The 20,979-nt window shown below is 40.5% G+C and overlaps 1 protein-coding gene across 3 annotated transcripts in view; it reads right to left on the bottom strand.

Moving 5' to 3' along the window:
• CERS6 (ceramide synthase 6) overlaps positions 1-20,979 on the bottom strand; it is a 334,471-nt gene that overhangs the window by 8,810 nt on the left and 304,682 nt on the right. For 2 of the 3 annotated variants that reach the window (XM_021075470.1, XM_021075469.1), the window contains exon 9: positions 204-360. The exons of the other annotated variant lie outside the window; for it this stretch is intronic. In XM_021075470.1, the coding sequence (XP_020931129.1) occupies positions 204-360 (157 nt within the window). The remainder of the gene's footprint in view (positions 1-203; positions 361-20,979) is intronic. 3 annotated transcript variants of the gene reach the window in all.

The raw sequence follows: 20,979 nt of genomic DNA, 5'->3' as shown, positions 1-20,979 counted from the left end.
CAATGCTAGAAACTTGAAAAAGTCAACTGAACAGAAGAAAATGAACATTTGTATGTGTTTCCAAGAGGTTATGCTAGATTTTGAAGGAAAAAAAAAACCAGTTTTGATGAAATTTTAAATCATAAATAATGTTCTTATTGATTCAGAAGAACCCCAAACCATAATTTTCTGGGACATACTGGAAAGGGTGAGTTTCATCTTACCTTGCCTTTTGAAATAGCTTTGCAAGCTATTTTTACGATCAAGTAAGACCAGAAGCAGTTCAAGCCTTGTATTAGTAACAGCAGTAGGTTAAAAACCCACCAGGAAGGGTAAGGTCCAACAATCTCCCAACTTTCAAATAATGTGGTATTTAACACCCTAAGGAAAAGGAGAAAGTAATCATGAACATGACTTTTCACTCTGCCTTCAAAGGAACTCCAGTACCGCACAGAAACACAAAGTCAACAACATCCACTAACTGCTCCCTGCGAGGATGGTCTGAAGGTTGACCAGGTACTAAGAAGAACCCTCGCCTGAACAATAACCCTGGCAGCATGACCTTCCTTTGGGTTTTAGCTTGAACAGTGTACTTGTGCTCCCTCTTCACTTTTATTGTCATTTCTTCCATTCATTTCCATTACTTTTTTTTTTTTTGCCTTTTCTACAGCTGCTCTGGCAGCATATGGAGGTTCCCAGGCTAGGGGTCGAATCGGAGCTGTAGCCACCAGCCCACACCAGAGCCACAGCAACTTGGGATCTGAGCCACATCTGTGACCTACACCACAGCTCACGGCAATGCCAGATCCTTAACCCACTGAGCAAGGCCAGGGATCGAACCTGCAACCTCATGGTTTCTAGTCGGATTCGTTAACCATTGAGCCACATCGGGAACTCCTCCATTAGGTTTTGATAATGATTCTATTTCTCACTGCTTGCTAAAAGGCCTGGATTGTCTTTGAAGTTGCTTTGGGTCTTTAAGTAAGTGTGAGGAATGCCATTTAATTACACGACATTGCAAGAAAAAAAAGATTAAAATTAATTCCAGAAACAGTTAAGGTGAAACTATATGCCTAGAACAAGGGAAGTCAGAATATAGTTAAGACCTAATCCCTGTCATCAAATGATTTATAGTCTAGTAAGGGAGCCCCTAGAGGGTTAGGGTTAGGGTTAGGGAAAGAACTGCCCATGGAAAGATATCATATTGGAGTGATGCCTTGAGATGAATGTTGGAAGGAGTTTTGTTTTGTTTTTTAAATTATTAGGGAGTTCCCTTGGTGGTGCACAAGTTAAGGATCTGGTGTTGTCACTGCTGTGGCTCTGGTTACTGCTGCGGCACAGGTTTAATCCCTGGCCTGGGAACTTCCATATGCCAAGGGTGCAGCCAAAAAGAAAAAATAAATAAAGTTTAAAGATTTATTAGAATAGGAGTTCCCATCGTGGCACAGTGGTTAACGAATCTGACTAGGAACAATGAGGTTGCGGGTTCAATCCCTGGCCTTGCTCAGTGGGTTAACGATCCGGCGTTGCTGTGAGCTGTGGTGTAGGTCGCAGACACGGCTCGGATTCCCGAGTTGCTGTGGCTTTGGCATAGGCCAGTGGCTACAGCTCTGATTAGACCCCTAGCCTGGGAACCTCCATATGCTGTGGGAGCGGCCCAAGAAATGGCAAAAAGACCAAAAAAAAAAAAAATTATTAGAATATAATGAGTATTCTTAGTGTGTATTTGAGGTAGGCAAAAGTATTTGAAGTAATCGTTCTCTCTGTGATCTGCCATCAGAACCAGGATGGAGCTGCCACATGGGGCAGATACATATGGGCTGGTTTCATCACTCTCGCCCCTGCTGTGCTGGCAACTAAGCCTTTGGAGGCTGACTCATGCCTTCTGGACTCATACCACTGCTGTGCAGAAGCACTACCTGAGAGTTTTGGAATCACTCTCATTTTCTTGCTTTCCTCCTTAGCTCATCGCAGGTCTAGTTTGGAGATCTAAGTGGTTAACAAAACTCACCTAACTGCCACTGCAGTGGTTTGCCAGGACCCTACAAGAGAAGTTAGGTGGATACCACTCAGTGGCTAAGGGGGAGGGACTGAATTTAAGATAGAGACCACTCATACAAGAACAGAAGGCAGATATACAGAAAATTTTAATATGAGTGGCGAGTGCTTTGAGAGAGGTTGAGAAAAGAACTTCATGAATTCACAAAAGGAAAAAAAAAAAAACAAAACACATTTGTTTGCAGCTGGGAATAAGAGCTTTAAAAAGGAGAATGAGTGACAGGCATAAATAGGTTCCCCATCCGCAATTTCAGCAACCTGCATTCACAGACCAGAATGAGACAGAGTCCAGCTCTAACCCTGCCACACTCGTTATCTCTCAAGAACAATGGTCCATACACATGGATGTTTACATCTTTGTCTTTTTTTTTTTTTTTTTGCTATTTCTTGGGCTGCTCCCGCGGCATATGGAGGTTCCCAGGCTAGGGGTTGAATCGGAGCTGCAGCCACCGGCCTACGCCAGAGCCACAGAAACACAGGATCCGAGCTGCATCTGCAACCTACACCACAGCTTACACAACACCAGATCGTTAACCCACTGGGCAAGGGCAGGGACCGAACCCACAACCTCATGGTTCCTAGTCGATTCGTTAACCACTGCGCCACGACGGGAACTCCGGATGTTTACATCTTAAGGTCAATAGCATGGCAATGAATATGACAATTCATTAAAGTGTGTTACTCCATGATATAGTGGTATTCATTCTGGTGGAGGGGGACCCATATTAGGAAACCTATTAATATAATTATCACACATCCATAGGCCAAATCGGTAGCAACCTAATTAATCCAACAGCACTGAAAGGCATTTGGCAATGTTCAGTTCCTCATTGCTGACGTTTAAAAATGAGAACTCAAAGGACTTCATATGATTTTTATATAACTCAACTCAGCAATGGTCATAATATTTAACAAACACCAGAGTTATTGCCCTTATAATCAGGAAGAACCAGCATCACTGTTATTATTTAACCCTATTCTGGAAGTTCCCGCTATTAGGTATGGTAGAAAGCCAAAGACTTCATTTCAAATAATAGGATTAAATCTCTATAAGTATTTAAAAAACAGCAAGCAACCAAAATTTCCAATAATAGGAAAAACTAGTTTTCATCCTTATTCCAGAAACTGGGAAGTCACTCAAAATATTAGACCTGTTTCAAGAGTTTCTTATGTTCAGAGAAAAATCATAACACAACTTGACTCCATAAAATAAGTACATATTAGTACACAGAAAAAAAATATTTATAATTCCTTGGAAGGAATTAATCCAAGCCATTATAGACTTTCTATAGTGGATTAAGGAATTTTGTATTTTCTTCTTTACATTCTTCTCTTTCTAAATTCATGACAAATAATTAGGAAAAAAAACCACAAGTTATTTGTAAAAAGGACCAAGTCAGGATAATTTCTATACTCCTGCCTTGTTTATTACCCAAGAGGCAGTCATGTCTTTATACACCAGTTTGCAGGCTAGGGGACAACAGGTCTAAACAAAGTCCATGTCCATGACAGTGAGGGAGCACACGCATACCTCATACTTTTCCATCTCCAGCACCTTGCAAACCACCTGGAAGTAATGGGCTTGCTGGACCTAATGGTTGATTGGCTGTGTGTTTGCTCAATAATCAAAGAAACAGGTATGCACAGGACAGCTCTGGAAAAATCACAATAATTTTATTTCAGAACTAGCTCTGCTTCTTGACATGTTAAACGTGTTGGCCTTCAGAGGGAATTTAGTTTCATTTAAACAGAAAGAGGTCCTGTAGAAATGGCAACAAGGACTGTGAGATGCTTTGCATTATAAATTAGCCTTTGCTGGATTATAGGTTTGTGAGCCTTTCCCACCATTACCATTTGCTTGGCTTATTATGAATGGAGGGTCATGCAGTCGCTGATGATGCGATATGCACATTAATTCTGAAACTCTGTACCAGATTTCATAGGCTTTGCTGTGACAGTCAGCAGCACCTCTGAGATACCGCTCAAAAGTAATGGGATTTCTTTGAAAATTGATTGGCTGCCTGCAGAGACACTTGGGAAAATACAATTAGTGACACGAATGGATAGATCTCTCAGTGAGAAGCCTGGTAAGGAAAACAATATGTGAGGAATTTAGACTGAGGAGAGAGGTAACATGATGCTACCTGAATTCTGAAAAACAGTAAACTCCAGAAACGGTACCTTTGTTTAGACACAGAATGTTTTAATGAAAAAACTGTCCCTTTGGGGGGCAAACTATTAAAATGATGATTACAAGATTTCATCCTTTCCCAGAGGTTAGGGTTAGGAGTGTATATTTTAATGATGTCATAACAAATCTATGGTGAGGTTTTCTCTGTGGGAGCTCAATGGGCAGGGGCATGTTGGAAACATTCTGCATCTTGATTCAGGTGTGATTATGTGGACTATATACACATGCAAAATTTTCCAAATGTAAAATGTATAAAGCTATACATTGAAGATCTGTGCTCATTGTGTGCATCATACCTTTATATACCAAAATGGAAAAAAGTATTCTGTGGGCCAAACACTGCTAACTTGCAACCTCTGGCTCAAATTATTACTATAATGTCAGATAATTTGGGGTAAAGGCATGGCTTTTAAGAATGTAGATTTTTTTTCTTCCTCACAAATAGACTATAGAATGAGGCTTCCTACTGCTGCTCCAAACAAGTGCTGGAGAATTTAGGGGCAAAAGAGACCAGAAAAGACCATTTTTCTTTTCATCAACGTTAGCCTGATGTAACCACTAGGTGGCGCATCACGCATATACAAACCACGCTCAAGTAGGTCAATTCTGCCAGAACCTTTCACCAATGTCTAGGTCCCAGCACAGAAATCACTTCATCTTCAGGTAACACCTTCTCTTCTAAGAAGCCTGCCAAACAATGGAATGAAGAGGCTCCCAGCTGTGCTTCCTTCTTCCTGTGTGATTCCCAGTAGAAAGGATGCTGCAGGGCAAAGCTCCAAGCAACTCACTGGTGACAAGCAGATGCACCAGTTACCACCCCAACAGCTTAGCCCTGATGGGTTATTTTAATGGCTGTTTAATGAATCATAAGAATTTAATTTGACTGTGTCCTATAGTTACTTTTGCTCATGCTTACCCTTTATGGACTCTTCATCTAAAATTTAATTATCACAGAAATATGTATTCACAGGCTATGTGGGGATTGGCCGGGGGGAAAGTACGCATTCATGCAAAACAGTTTAACCAGATTCTTCTTTTTTTTTTTTTAAATGCAAAGAAAACTCATTTGAATACTATATTTAAGAACTTACTCATTCATATTCTAGGCATTGGTGTGATTTTTACTTTCCCTTTAAACCTCAAAATTTCAGAAGTCTTCCACTGTGAAAAGATCGCCACTGGTGACTCATTCAGAAAAGCTATAACCAATACTTATTTTTTCATTTTTATCATGACCGCAAACTCAAAGTGTATTATCCTTAGTATGCGAAGTTAGATAAATATCCTTATGTTCAGCTCCACATATCTTACTTTTAAAATAGTGATTTAGAAGCAGAACCACCTATTGGTGATTGAGATGTTAATGATGACAGACGCCCAGTGCTGTCACTGTGTGAATGAGGTTACAGGGGGACATTCAGGATGAGGCCACAACAAGTAATCATAAGCTCTGTCTGCACCATGTCAAATATCCAAAGACAGCCAAGTTGCTTCTCAAGGAGAGTCAGGTTCAGGGCCTCATGGTGAGGATTGCTGCATGATGCCAGTGAGAGTGGATTCAAAGGTAAAACTTGTTTTACCGCCAAAAATCTAAGTGTTTTTTACGTCAGAACTTTTGAATGGTCTTGACTTTGCCTTTCCAGACAGACTGCTGTATATTTCAAGATGGGTGTCTCTCTGGTATTTATTTTCATTTGACCTACACAAAACCTAAATGAAGAGCAGATTACTACCTAAGGCTTATCCATAATCTACTGGAATGTATAGCTCATTTTAAATAGACACTAAGAGGAGTTCCCTTCGTGGCGCAGTGGTTAACGAATCCGATTAGGAACCATGAGGTTGCAGGTTCGATCCCTGGCCTTGCTCAGTGGGTTAAGGATCTGGCATTGCCGTGAGCTGTGGTGTAGGTTGCAGAAGCAGCTCGGATCCTGCATTGCTGTGGCCCTGGCGTAGGCCGGCAGCCACAGCTCTGATTCGACCCCTAGCCTGGGAACCTCCATATGCCATGGGAACGGCCCTAGAAAAGGCAAAAAGACAAAATAAATAAATAAATAAACAAACAAATACATGCTAAGAGAAAAGCATTTCAAATGTACTCTCAACAAAAACCCTGGGCTTGGAACATCTGCCAGAGAAGAGCCAGGTAACTAATTCACTGCTATGAGCAACGCTCTCTGTCCTGCTTTTGCTAAGGTAATAAAAGCTCCAGGCCCCAAGAACGCCTTGGTCAAGCATTGCATGGTCAAGGCTGCCACACGGCTGAGAGGCTTGCTCGCCATTTTCTTTTGACAAGAGAGCCCACCACACCTTGGATTTCTCCACAACACTGCTGTTTGTCAGCAGGTTCTCTTTGAGGAGGATGGTTTCTGGGTAGCTTGCAGCCTCATTATCTTGAAAAACAGATTCACGAAGTCTGGGGCAAACACAGAAGTCATTTCTCCATCCCTGACAGGAAGCTAAACTTGAACATGGAAGAACCACCTATCTTGCCTTTAGCAATGGGCATACAATTTCTGCCACGTTTCTGTCCAAGGGAGATGTGGGGTCGGTTCATTTATTTTTACTTTTAGGTCACAGCCTGGCCAGAGTTAGATCCCTTATATCACAGGAAGTTTGTTACTAGTGACTTCCTGTCTGGGGTGGATATTTTTTCCTCAAAATCAGTCACCGCCCTCTTGGGGCCCCGTTTGCTATCTGCCTGCCTGAATTCCCAACCCTTTTCACTGCCTGGTCTGCCCTTCTTTGCTCCTGATCTCCTGAGTTTCTCTAGCCAAGAACGTGTCCTTCAGGCTGTGCCCTGATTTCAACATGCTTGTTTTTAACCCTCTGCCTAGCTTTTGTTGCCTACATGCCCCTAAAACAGACTTGTCTGGTTTTCCACGACTGCTCTGTATTAATTAGTATGCATGGAGCACTGAGCCTAATGCGTCATATACATTGTTTAACTTAAGCCTTTCAACACCTCTGTGAGATCGCCACAGAAGAGAAAACTTACGCTAGCTAATATTTACTGAGCATTATCTATGTGTCAGGCACTGGGCTCAGGCTTTACATGTGCTAACACGTTAATCCTCATGAAATAAACCCTATGGGATCAATTATATTTTTTTCAAAGTAGATACTATTATATCTATTTCATAGATGAAGAACCCGAACCACAGGGAGTACAAACAACTTTCCCAAGGTCAGATCCAGTAGGTGGGGTTGAACTGGGATTTAAATAACACTGTTTCCTGGTCTGGGCCCTCAGGCTCCTAAACGCACTCGTGACTCAGCTCTCGTAGACCTTAGTTCTTCACCCTTGACCCGTGCACAGACCAACCCATGGCCACATTATGACAGAGAAAGTACACAAACACACCTGCTGCTTTAGCATTCACGCTGCCTTTGGCCTGTCATTTCCTGCTCCTTTATTTCCTGTGATTTTTATCTCTTGGATCAAATCTGGTATAGCCACACCGGGCTCCTCCTGCTTAAATGACCCATGTGGGGTTAACTGGTTTTCCCACTTTGGCCTACCTCATTCGACCCTTCTGTCCCAACAGAACAATCTCCATCACTGAACATCATGTGATGTTCTTTCACCACTACCTGGTCATGTTCGTGAAATATTTGAGATAGAAGAGCAAAGATCTTTTTTTTATTTTTGTCTTTTTGCCATTTCTTGGGCCGCTCCTGTGGCATATGGAGGTTCCCAGGCTAGGGGTCGAATTGCAGCTGTAGCCACCGGCCTACGCCACAGCCACAGCAACTTGGGATCTGAGCTGCAACTGCAACCTACACCACAGCTCATGGCAACACTGGATCCTTAACCCACTGAGTGAGGCCAGGGATTGAATCTGCAACCTCATGGTTCCTAGTCGGATTCGTTAACCACTGAGCCACGACAGGAACTCGGCAAAGATCTTTTTCTAATTTCAGTTCAGAAAATGGGGAAGGCAACCCTGTGCCCTTTTCTTTGCTTTTCTCTTTGAAAAGGTTGAGGCCCATGTATATCTCCAAATAATCTTTACTTCAAAAAAATGTCTGGTAAGACTGATGCCTGCTGGGCAGGTAGAAATCTGAGAGGATATGAGATTCCGGGGAATCATGCTTCCAGTTTCTAAGAGAGGACAAAGCCATCCTCTTGAAAACCAGGCTCTGAAACCTCCCCAAACCTGCATGCCATTTCCTTGAAGGGCTGACTTTTTGCTCATGTCCACCGTGGGGACCACTCCTAGCAAGGCCAGGCATGGACTAAGCACTCCTGGGCTGAAGCGGAGGTTGAGAACACTCACAGCTTGCCCTGGGTTTTCTTGCCTCGTCTCCTTTTTTCTTTCCCTTGGCGATTTGAGTCGTATATTTTTTGTAGCACTGAGAGAAAACAAGGCTAAACACATACCATTCTGGAACTCTGGTTGTGACATTATTTGTTTTAGCTTAGAAGTTTTTTGTGTTTAACAAATGAACTTGATTCAAGTAGAAAGGCTTAGCCATTCTTAGAGCCTCCTAGGCTGGGACTAGGAAGTGGAAAGGGGAGGTCACGTGGTCTGGTAGGAAGTTCTCATCTACAGTGTGGCTATTTACAACAGGAACTTAGAGAGGATGGGTCTAGTACTTGCTTCTTAGGAGTATCTCCCTTTCTGGCTTTCCACTCGGATAGTTGTGGGGGCTGGGGCCAGCTGTATCTTTGCATTAGCTATGGAAGAAGCAACTGCTGTCTGGGAAAAGCTTTTAGGTCAGAAGAGCCTGCAGTATGCTGGCTACTGCCATGATGGCAGCCCACAGGAGGGATGTCTGCATGTGCCCTAGAGAGGAAATGAGGCACACGCCATCATCTTTATGCCTAAGCTCTGAGATCTCTACATGGAGATTTAAAATGAGCATCTCTAGAGAGAAATGGTAAGAAAGCAGGGGTAAAATATGTCACTATCTAGTCAACTGAAGAATTTAAGATAGCTTAAGGAATAGTAATTTTTCTTTCCATTCAAAAGATGTTCAAAGAATTTTCATGCTTATTGGATTGAGCCTCATTAATTAACTATAAAGTTGGCAAAGCTGATCCAATATAATACCAACTTTTTGGTTGGGAAACTAAGATCTCAAGATAGTATTTAATTATTCAAGGTCACAATTTATGGTTACTAATCTAAACACATTGTCTCTTGGTGGCCTTCCCTCCCCTTCTTCTTAAAAATTGCAACGAAACAGAGTATGTTTACTCTTGAAACAACTTTTAGCAAAAAAGAACTAGAGGGAATTCAGAAGCCATCATGTTTGGGCTGGCGGGCTGGCAAGACAGGAAGAATTCTATCCCTCTGCTTCCCAAACATCTCCTTGAGAAGGTTCCAGCAGAGTGGAATGTCAGTATGTAACAGTCACAGGTCAAACTCCACCCATGTTGTTCAGGAGCCTGAAGACAGTAAATTTCATCACACACATGATAACTATGTGTGAACTGATGGTATCAGAACTTCAGGTCAGCCCCCACCTTCATTTGCCTAGAAGCCTGTTTTGAGATTTCTCTGCCTGATTGCTGTACACCTATAAATGTAAAAAAATTCAAGTAATTAAAAAAAGGAAAAGAAAACGAAATACAACAGGAGTTCCTGCTGTGAGCAACTGATTAAGAATCTGTCATTGTCTCTGCAGTGACACGGATGTGATACTCAGTGGGTTAAGGATCTGGCATTGCTGCAGCTGTGGCATAGGTCACAGCTGCAGCTTGGATTCGATCCCTGGCCTGGGAATGTCCATATGCCACAGGTGCTACCCCCCAAAAAGATATTACCAGAACAAACAAACAAAAAGATATTACCAGAACATTATATAAACTATACTTCAATAAAATTTTTAGGAGTTGCCATCGTGGCACAGTGGTTAACAAATCCGACTAGGAACCATGAGGTTGCGGGTTCATCCCTGGCCTTGCTCAGTGGGTTAAGGATCCGGAGTTGCTGTTAGCTGTGGTGTAGGTCGCAGATGCGGCTTGGATCCCGTGTTGCTGTGGCTCTGGTGTAGGCCAGCAGCTACAGCTCTGATTTGACCCCTAGCCTGGGAATCTCCGTATGTCACAGAAGCAGCCCTAGAAAAGGCAAAAAGTCAAAAAAAGATTTTTTTTAAATTAAAAATAAAAAACAAGAAGCTTTCCTAGATAATAATCAGATAAGTTAATCTGAAATCACTTAAAAAAATTCTGAGAACTGAACACAAATATTAGTCCTATGTTTTCAAAGAAAAATTATTATATATCCTCAAAGCATATGCATGTCCTCTGGCCCTTGAAGAAAAGTGGACCTGCTTACCTAGTAGGCACCAACTGGCTGGTTGGTCCAAAAGGTAAGCTGAAGTGTATCTTCTTGTTCCTGGTAAACAGACTCCTTCCACTTCCTTGCTGACTAACATCCATATTCTCCTATCTCATGTCTTCTTAGCTCTGCGGCTCTGATCCGTTCTGACTTCTGGCTTCCTGGACTCTGTATTTTCACATGGTCTCCCTGGTGCTGGATGCCAGCTTCCCATAACCCTGTAAAACTGCCTAGCCTCATGCCCTGCTCTAGGTCTTCCTGTCCTGCCCCTGCCCCTGCCCCCCAATCCTCCCCATGCCAAGCCATGGCAGCTCTTCCCTTTGCAAGTAGATCAAAAAGGAGGGGATGGGGGAGAAGAGGGGGAGAAGAGGAAGGAAGGGAACAGCCTCTTACTCCTACCTGGTTGTAGAACATCACTCCTCAAGACAGCCTGCGATGTGCGGGGTGGGGGGGCATGATTTGGTGTGTGCATTTCTCAACATGCCATGATGAGCTGCCTTGTATTGGAGTCTATGACCTTCTCTCTGGAAGATGTTACCAGTACTCTTTCATCTCTTTCTGTTTTTATTCAACTATTTCTAGGATTCGATCTTCAATTTTGTCTTAGAAAAATGCCCTTGAAAATTTTGCAGGTGTTGCCACTAACAGAAAATGTATCCCAGGCCCCCAGTCTTCGGGGACATTGCACTGTGTTATCTCATTAGCTTCTGGTTGGCAAGAGAGATATGGTAAACATGTCTTTAACAAAGATTTATCTCTCTAGGGTCAGTCAGAGTTGGCCAAATTGAGCTGGAAGATGCCAAAAATCAAGAGAAGCAAGTAAATGAGTACATTTTTTGAAGAAGAAAATAAAAAACTCTTTAGGACAGTGAATGCAGAGATTCAGACATAAACAATTTGCTTTTGTCAGCTTCAAGACTTTGAAAGAAAAATAAACACAAAACTATAGGCATTGAAGAGTAACGAGGCAATTGATGAACAAAAAATATTAAAAGCCACAGTAATCTGGTTAAAGAAGAAGTGAAAATGCAACTATTGGAATAATTTCTGCATAATAGACATGCTTTGGAGTGTGGATGGGAGGTGAGCTTATTCCGAAAAGAACCGACAGTTTGAGGATTATGTTTGAATTAAAAAAGTTAAAACACCTGGATTCTAGGCTCAGCTTTTGCATTCCCAGGTGATCTGATGCTGAGTCATCTTTTCTTTTTTTTCTTTTTCAACCCTAAGTTTCCTCATCTACAAAAAAAGGCCTAAGACAAGATGATTACCCTAAGAGTTCTTTAAGCTTTAACATAATTAGCTTTATGAATTCTTGTTTTCAGATTTACCGAAAATTTTCTTTTTCTGATTGTTTTCTTCATGTATAAAAGATTCCACATGTGTGGATACAATCTTTTCTGGTGAGTCATATTTGTTTTTTCTGAATTTAATAACTGGACAATAACGCCAAGAAAACAAAAGGAAAGGTTTTGTTTTTGTTTTACATCTAGAAATATGGGGAAAAGTAAGAAAGTAGAAAACAATGCAAAGAAGTATAAACCTCCATCTTTTTGAAAGATATAAGGCTTGAGAAGTGGTTAGATTTATGGGAGCAAGACTCTGCACAACTCTGGCCTCACCGTGCACTAGAGTGGGTGCTCAGAGCCTTTGTTTCAGCCCCAGGACATTGTGATCAGAATGCAATGGCTACAGGGATTCCTGAATAAGCACTCAACTTGGTTTAGTGCAGCTGCCAGTTACGTGTCAAGCTCCTTGCTTGCATCCTATCAGTAGCTGCCATAGGAAAGTGGGCAGCCAGGAACACACAGGTCTGGGTGTGGCTTGTCAGTGGAAGTGTCCACATCCCTTGGCTCACATTCCCATCTCAGCCAGCAAAGCTGGAAGCTACCAGCAACCACTTTTACAATGTTGCTCTCTTTAATTTTTAGTCTGTGTGCAAGGCTTGTGGCATGGACTATATAATGTGATGCTACTGGCCAAATCCATGTCAAAAACAATTTTCCTTTTTTTTTTTTTTTTTTTAAAGAATAGTTTGTTTGTTTGTTTATGGTCTTTTTAGGGCCACACCCATGGCATATGGAAGTTCCCAGGCTAGGGGGTCAAATCAGAGCTGCAGCTGCTGACCTACGCATAGCCACAGCAACAGCAGATCTGAGCTGCATCTTCAACCCACACCACAGCTCATGGCAATGCTGGATCCTCAAGCCACTGAACGAGGAAAGAGATTGAACCTGCATCCTCATGGTTACTAGTCAGATTCACTTCCACTGAGTCATGATGGGAAGTACAAAAACAATATTCTTAAGATTTTCTTTCCCCTATGGCTAGTACACACCTCCACTTTTTGTTGAATACAGAAAATGACATCTCATAAAGTGAACAAGACATCCTGGATCCCTCTTTACCTATCAACACAGCTGTATCCCTAAGAAGGATTTTAAGATGGATAAGACAAAGTTCTTATACTCAAAGAGTTTACAAGTAAGTGTAGGAGAACAGACAAACACATTAATTGCTAAGGTAGAATATCCTAAATTTAGTAAGTATTCCAGGCAAAGGGAGCATTTTGAGCAAGGTTTGTGTAGTATGAAAAAAATCAATGAGTATATATGAGGAATCATGAATAGTTAAACTGGGCACCTGTAAGGCAATTGTGAAGAAAGAGTGTTAGCTGGCATCATTGTGCGAAAGGTCTTTCTTGCTAGTAAGAGAAGTTTGAACTTAACAGTGGAAAAGAAGGGAAAATCCTGAATGATTTGGGTATGTTGGCGGGGGGCAATGGATTATGACCTTAATTTAGAAAGAATCTTATGGAAACTGTGTTTGGGATATGTCTCATCAGAGGAGAGAGGGGATGTGGGGATATGGGTTTTAGAAACAAAAGCAGGAGAGAGAACACCGTCTTTGAGAAACAGAGCTGTTCTTTAAAAAGTGTGCCCAGTGATTACAGTTCCCGAAACAAATACTCCAGAATGGTGTGAGGCAGTGGGAAAGAAGGGTGAAGAGAATGAAGCCCTGATTTATTTATATAAATGGCACTGGCTCAGGTATATAAATGGCATGATGGGATGAGTTGGCATCCCATCATGCAGTAGTGTTCTGTATCCTAGCACAGCACCTGGGTGATGCCAGCCCATATCCTAAACTACATCCTCAATCCTGTTCTCTTTTAGAAAGGTGATAAATTCATTTTTAACAATGGGCCCATAATACCATATTAAATAAGAAGTTTTCAGTCCTTACTTTAGCTTCCAGATTCTTTTAACCTAACACTCCTTTACCTCACTTTGTGCTGATCATTATTATCAGTTTTGAAGTAATAAGGATCAGAGTCACTGGTATTATCAATATTTAGCTCAGGGACACACACCTATCTTTTGCATATATAACATGCATACATACATACATTCATATAACATGGAAGCAAGCAAGGTAGCAAGTGGGGCTTGATTAATTATGTGGTAACTATGAATATTAAGTGAAACTAATTTTATTTATTAATACGTTCTGTATACCCAACATGGCCTCCACTGTGGGGGATACATATTAGAGGGACTCAAAGAATTCATAATCTAGTTGGGGAGCTAGGGTTGGAATATAAATTGGCACATTGTATTTGGTGGGTAATGTACATGTATCATTACGTGTATCAAAATGTGCATATTTGTTGAGTCTGTGATTCTATTTCTAAATGTTTATCCTTAGGAAGGATTCAGGGATATTCATTTAAATATTATTAATAGTAGCACTCTCCTTGAAACATCCTAAATAATGGACACTGATAAATAAACAATGACCTTCTCATAAGATGGAATACAAGATGGAATATACTCTGTAGCCAATGAAACTAATGTTCTAGAAGAATATTTAATGAAATGGAAAATGCTTATAGTACAATGTTAGGTGAGAAAAACAAAGCTATAAAAGTATGTGTAGAATGATATAATTTTAAGCATATAAAATGTGAGACACAAAGACATCAAATTATGAATGGTGGTTATTTCAGAACTATGGGATTGGGACTTTTTTCCTTCTTTGCGATGCTTCATACTCCATTATAAGATTTCTATAATGAATAGTGAACTATATAATAGGTATATAATCCCATAAATAAATATCAGCTTAAGTTAAAAGTGGAGGAAACCATATAGAATGATAAGAGACAGCCAAGTGCTAACGAAAGTCTCTAAAAGTCTTAACTAGGGCAAAAAGGGCAAGGGATTTCAAAGAGCCAGATGGATTAACCAAAAGCCACCTCCACTAAGTCTCAGCGCCACAGAAGAGCAGCCTCACTTGGCCAGATGCAGTACTCCTCAAAGTCCCAGCCTCCTGCTCCAGATGAGGAGACAGTGACTGACACGCTTGCTGTGGTCACACCGGCTGGTACCTTCCGTCCTCTCAGGTGGGCAAGTTTTAGGTGCTTTGGGGATGGGTGGCTCCCTGGGAGTGCTGAGGAGAGGAGCTGCTCCCAGGGCAGAAAAGGGCGTCCCAATGATGGTAAAATCCCTGCCTCTCCAGGACAGGCCTGTTTGTGCTGCCTCCAGAGACAGATGCTTTTATTCAATCTGAACAAAGGAAGAAGCTCTCGAATTCAGTCGTGGTATAGGTGTGGAGATTCGAGAAGGTAGAGAGGTCAACGTGAACACACATCATCTGATCACTTTTGTTCCTGGAATGGGGGTTTATTGGCAGGTGTGGAGCTGTCTTTGTCAGAGTGCCTGATATTTAGAGCTTAATAACTGGCCCAAGAACTTTTTTTTTTTTCTTTTTGTCTTTTTAGGGCCACACCCACAGCATATGGAGGTTCCCAGGCTAGGGGTCTAATCGGAGCTGTAGCTGCCAGCCACAGACACAACACCACCAGATCTGAGCCACGTCTGCAACCTACACCACAGCTCATGGCAACACCGGATCCTTAACCCACTGAGTGAGGCCAGGGATCAAACCTGCAACCTCACAGTTCCTAGTCAGATTCGTTTCCCCTGTGCCACGATGGGAACTCCTGGACCAAGCACTTTTGACACCTGCCTGGTTTCTGCCTTCTCCTTTTATGACTTTATTATTTCATGATTTTGTGAAAGAAATATGTTTTGCAAGACACAGAGCTTCCAGAAACTATGGGTGCAGCACCTGCAAATCTTGTCTTGAAGGGCAGGGGAAATGGAAACGAGGATGAGGAAAGGAAAAGAGAGAGCAGGGGAATGGAGGGAGGGAAATCAGCAGGCAGAGGAGGAAGAGACAGGAGACCTGCTTCCCTGAGGCACTGCTTGTGTCTATATTGTGAATCAAGACCAGACCTTGCACAAACTCAGCGTGACATTTAGTACCATCCCATTTCTGGGATTAAATGTTATACTAATAAAAAGAGAGCCACAAAATAAATAGCTGGGCCCTGGAATTTAGGAGAGGGAAGCACCTGTGCAAAGCTCAGGGTCTGAAATTTGAAAGCTTCTTCCACCTATAACTGCCAGGCTGGGAATCTGCCTGGTGTGATTTATTTACTGGCAAACTCAGGGGAGGTTCATAGTCTAACAAGGTACTAAAGAAGAAAGAAATACAAACCTTGTCTTGGAGAGAAAGAAGGCCAAAATATAGCATACCCAGAGCCCCCCTGATGTCACTCAGATGGTCCCAGGATGGTTGCTCAGGAAGGATGTTGAGGTTAAGGAAGTGGATAGCAAAGAGTTCTTTTGCCGAAATCCCAACTGCAAACAGATCAAGGTAGTGGCCCTTGGGACAGTGGTGTTATTTGGTAAAACTCATCCTGTAATACTTGAAAGATAGTATATAGAATGTACTAGGAGTCTTCATCTAAAAAGTAAAAAAAGTAATTTAACCGACAGGACCAGTCTCTCTACTTTTAGATATAGTGTGTTTAACAGTGCTTATCCATTCAACCTTGATTCTTTCCATAGTCTTTGATCATGAATAGAATGCTTACAGTCAACATGCTGAATATAAGACCTCACCTCTCACTGACAGAAATAGCAATAGCCAAGGCCACATCTTAAATTACAGAGGAAATTTCTTACACACCATTGGCTATCCAAGTGTACATGGCCCAGCACCTTGTTAGGAGGTTTGAGTGGCATTTGGGTAGTATCTGTTGCAACTTTCATTCATGTACATCATAGATACTGATGAGGACAGTGCTATACCCTCAATGGAAAAGTAGGTAGATGATATGGATAGTCCACAGAAGAAATACAAATACAAATGATTTAACGAAAACTTGGATGAAATGTTCCACTGTGTTTGTAAAGCCAATAAATATAAAAAAAAGAGATATATAAACCAAAGTTTTGGGATTGATGTGTTATGACATCTGCAACCCACTTTCAGATGATTTGGCAAATGTAAGAGAAACGCATATATGTAAAAGAAATTCAATGGCTGGAGTTTCCATCGTGGCACAGTGGTTAACGAATACAACTAGGAACCATGAGGTTGAGGGTTCGATCCCTGGCCTTGCTCAGTGGGTTAAGGATCCGGCGTTGCCATGAGCTGTGGTATAAGTTGCAGACGCTGCTTGGATCCTGTGTTGCTGTGGCTCTGGCATAGGCCGGTGGCTACAGCTCTGACTGGACCCCTAGCCTGGGAAATTCTATGTGCTGCGAGAGCGGCCCAAGAAATGGCAAAAAGACAAAAAAAAAAAAAAAAAAAAAGAAATTCAATGGGTACTGCTAGGTGTAACAGTTGATGAATGTAGGTGAGACGCACACAAGTATTCTTTTTTTTTTTCCCTCAAATTCTCTGTTGGTTTGAACACGTTCAAACTAACAAATTAAAGGAGATAATGTTTCAACTATCAAATCAAAAGACAGAGTGGCTGAATGGATAAAAGAAAAAGACCCATCTATATGCTGCCTATAAGAGATTCACTTCAAAAGCAAGTACACACAGAGACTGAAGGTGAAGGGACAAAAAAGGATATTCCATGTAAATGGAAATGAAAGCTCAAGTAGCTATACTTATATCAGATGAAACAGACTTTAAAACAAACATTGTAATAAAATACAAAGAAGATCATTACATAATGATAAATAGGTCAATCCAGCAAGAAGATGTAACATTTATGAATATACGTGCACCCCAAACAAGAGTCCCAAGATATGTAAGCAAATATTAATGGACTAAAGGAAGAAATTGAAAGCAATAAAAGAAGAGTAGGAGACTTGAACATTCCACTTACATCAATGGATAGATCACCCAGACAGAAATCATGAAAGAAACATTAGCCTTAAATGACATGTTATAGTAGATGAACTTAATAGACACATACAGAATATTCCATCCAAAAGCAACAGTATACACATTTTTCTCAAATACACATGGAACATTCTCCAGGATAGATCACACATAGGTCACAAAACAAGCCTCAATAAATCTAAGAAGACTGTAATCATACTACACATCTTCTTCAAACATAAGGGTATAAAACTAGGAATCAGCCATAAGGAAAAAAAAATAGGAAAAACCACAAATATATGGAGATAAAACAACATGCTACTGAATGACCATTGAGTCATTTAAGAAATTAAAGGAGAAATAAAAAAAAATACCTAGAGACAAGTAAGAACAGAAATACAAGAGAGTCAAATTTGTGGGGTGCATCATAAGTGGTTCTGAGACGGAAGTTCATAGAAATTCAGGCCTACTTCAAGAGATAAAACAAATTCCAAATAAACAATCTAACTTTTTACCTAAAGGAACTAGAAAAAGAGGAATAAACAAACCCCCAAGTTAGCTGAAGGAAGGAAATAATAAAGATCAGAGCAGAAATAAGTGAAATAGAGACAAAAGAAACAACAGAAAAGTCAATGAAACTAAGGGCTGGCTCTTTGAAAATAGAAACAGAATTGACAAGCTACTAGCTAGACTAGTAGCTTGAAAGAAAAAAAAGAGAGAAGGCTCAAATAAATAGAATCCAAAAGGAAAGAGAAGTTGTAACCAGTAACACAGAAATATAAAGGACCATAAGAGACTGCTATGAAAAATTATATGCCAATACATTGGATAACCACGAAGAAATGGATAAATTTCTAGAGACATACAATCTTCCAAGACTGAATCATTAAGAAACAGAAAATGTGAATAGACTAATTACTAATAAGGAGACTGAAACAGTACTCAAAAAGCTAGTAACAAAGAAAAGCCCAGGATCAGAAGGCTTTAAGAGTGAAGTTAACAAAATATTAAAAAAAGGAATTAATATCAATCCTTCTCAACCTCTTCTAAAAAATGGAAGAGGAGAGGAATCTTTCCAACACATTTTGAGGCCAGCATTACTCTGATGCCAAAACCAGACAAGGACACCACACACAAAAAGAAAATTACAGGCCAATATTTCTGGTGAACACAGATGCAAAGTCCCCAAGAAAATATTTAGGAAACCAAATCCAACAACACATTAAAAATATCAACATGCTATGATAAAGTGATATTTATTCCAGGGATGCAGGGATGGTTCAACATCTGTAAATCAATCTACATGATACATCACTCAACAAAATGAAAGATACAATCATGATCATCTCAATAGATGCAGAGGAAGCATTTGACAAAATTTAACATTCGTTTATAATAAAAACTCTTAACAAAGTGGGTATAGAAGAATGTGCTTCAGCACAGTTTAACATCATACTCAAGACTTGAAAGCTAAAAGATTTTCCTCTAAGATTAGAAACAAGACAGGAATGCCCACTCTCACCACTTTTATTTAACATAGTATTGGAAATCCTAGCCACAGCAATTAGGCAAGAAAAGGAATTAAAAGGCATCCAAGTGAGAAAGAAAGAAGTAAAACTGTCACTATTTGCAAATGATGTAATAATATATAGAGAAAACGCTAAAGACTCCATCAAAAAAAAAAAAAAAACTGTTAGAACGAATAAATGAATTCAGTAAAGTCACAGGATACAAAATCAATATATAGAAAGCTGTGATTTTTTATACACTAATAATGATGAACTATCAGAAAGAGAAATTAAGAAAACAATCCCATTTACAAGTCCATCAAAAAGAATCAAATACTTAGGAATAAATCTAATCAAGGAGGTGAAAGTCCTGTATATTGAAACCTATATGACACTAATAAAAGAAATAAAAGAACACACTTCTCCCCACCAAAAAAAAAAAAAAAAAAAAAAAAAAAAAAAAGGAAAGAAATTCCATGCTCATGGATTGGAAGAATTAATATCATTAAAATGTCCATACTCCCTAAAGCAATTTGCAGATTCAAAGCGATCCCTATCAAAATGCCAATGGCATATTTCACAGAACTAGAACAAATAATCCTAAAATTTGTGTGTAATAAAAAACCTCAAAGAGCCAAAACAATTGCCATTTAAAGAAAGAGTCTGAAGCATAAGCTTGTAAACTCATTCAGACAGTAAAGCAAAGGAAGGAGAGTGCCCACAGAACAAGATGAAGAAGCCTAAAGCTAGAAAAGATAATGGTGCCCTTATTTTTGCCTGCATATAATTCATATAAAAAATGATTCACAACCACAAAACAATAAAAAAAAATTCCCTAAAGATTCTTTTTCTTTTTTTTTTGGCATGGAATCAAGTCAATTATTATTGAAATGTAAAAATATTTTAAAAATATGTTTATGGCCCACTTTGCTTGTGTCCTAAGCACACACTTAACTGGCCTATTAGGCATCCAGCATGGTGTGACTTGGTGAGAGTTTGTGATTCATCACCCAGTTACAATGACTCGGATCATTTTAACATTCATGTTACTAAAGAGAGAGCAGTGTTCATCCTAGGTTTTTACTTAATAAAAATATTTCCCTTTAGACTCAATCAATAGCATCAAGCTTGCTAAGATATATCATTGGGCTTGTTAGGTTTAAAACACCAGAGACTATTCAAAGAGTTTCATGTTTATTTTTGGAAAGCAGCTCCTACAAAGCTCTTACAATAACACTTCTTTTCAACCTTACCCCCACTGCCTCTTCCATCAGGATGGCAAATACAAACATGGACACAGAGCTGCCATCTCCATTGCCCTAATTCTCTAACTGTGAAGGTTAGGAATGGTCCCAGTAGTGTGAGGCTCTGGGGCAAACTATCCATCCCTTCCTCACCTAGCATATTGAATAAAAGAAAATCAGGAGGCGTTTCCGTCGTGGCGCAGTGGTTAACGAATCCGACTAGGAACCATGAGGTTGCGAGTTCGGTCCCTGCCCTTGCTTAGCGGGTTAAGGATCCGGCATTGCTGTGAGCTGTGGTGAAGGCTGCAGACGCAGCTCGGATCCCGCGTAGCTGTGGCTCTGGCATAGGCCGGTAGCTACAGCTCCGATTCGACCCCTAGCCTGGGAGCCTCCATATGCTGTGGGAGCAGCCCAAGAAATAGCAAAAAGACCAAAAAAAAAAAAAAAAAAAAAATCAGTCTGCCTGGGAAGGCAAGCCAAGTCCCAAATAATCACCCATCCTTTTTTTTTCTTTTTTT

The sequence above is a fragment of the Sus scrofa genome, chromosome 15 (genome assembly GCF_000003025.6).
Source record: "Sus scrofa isolate TJ Tabasco breed Duroc chromosome 15, Sscrofa11.1, whole genome shotgun sequence".
NCBI lineage: Eukaryota > Metazoa > Chordata > Mammalia > Artiodactyla > Suidae > Sus > Sus scrofa.
Note: the sequence above shows the minus strand (reverse complement) of the source record. Positions and strands in the feature narration are given on the sequence as shown.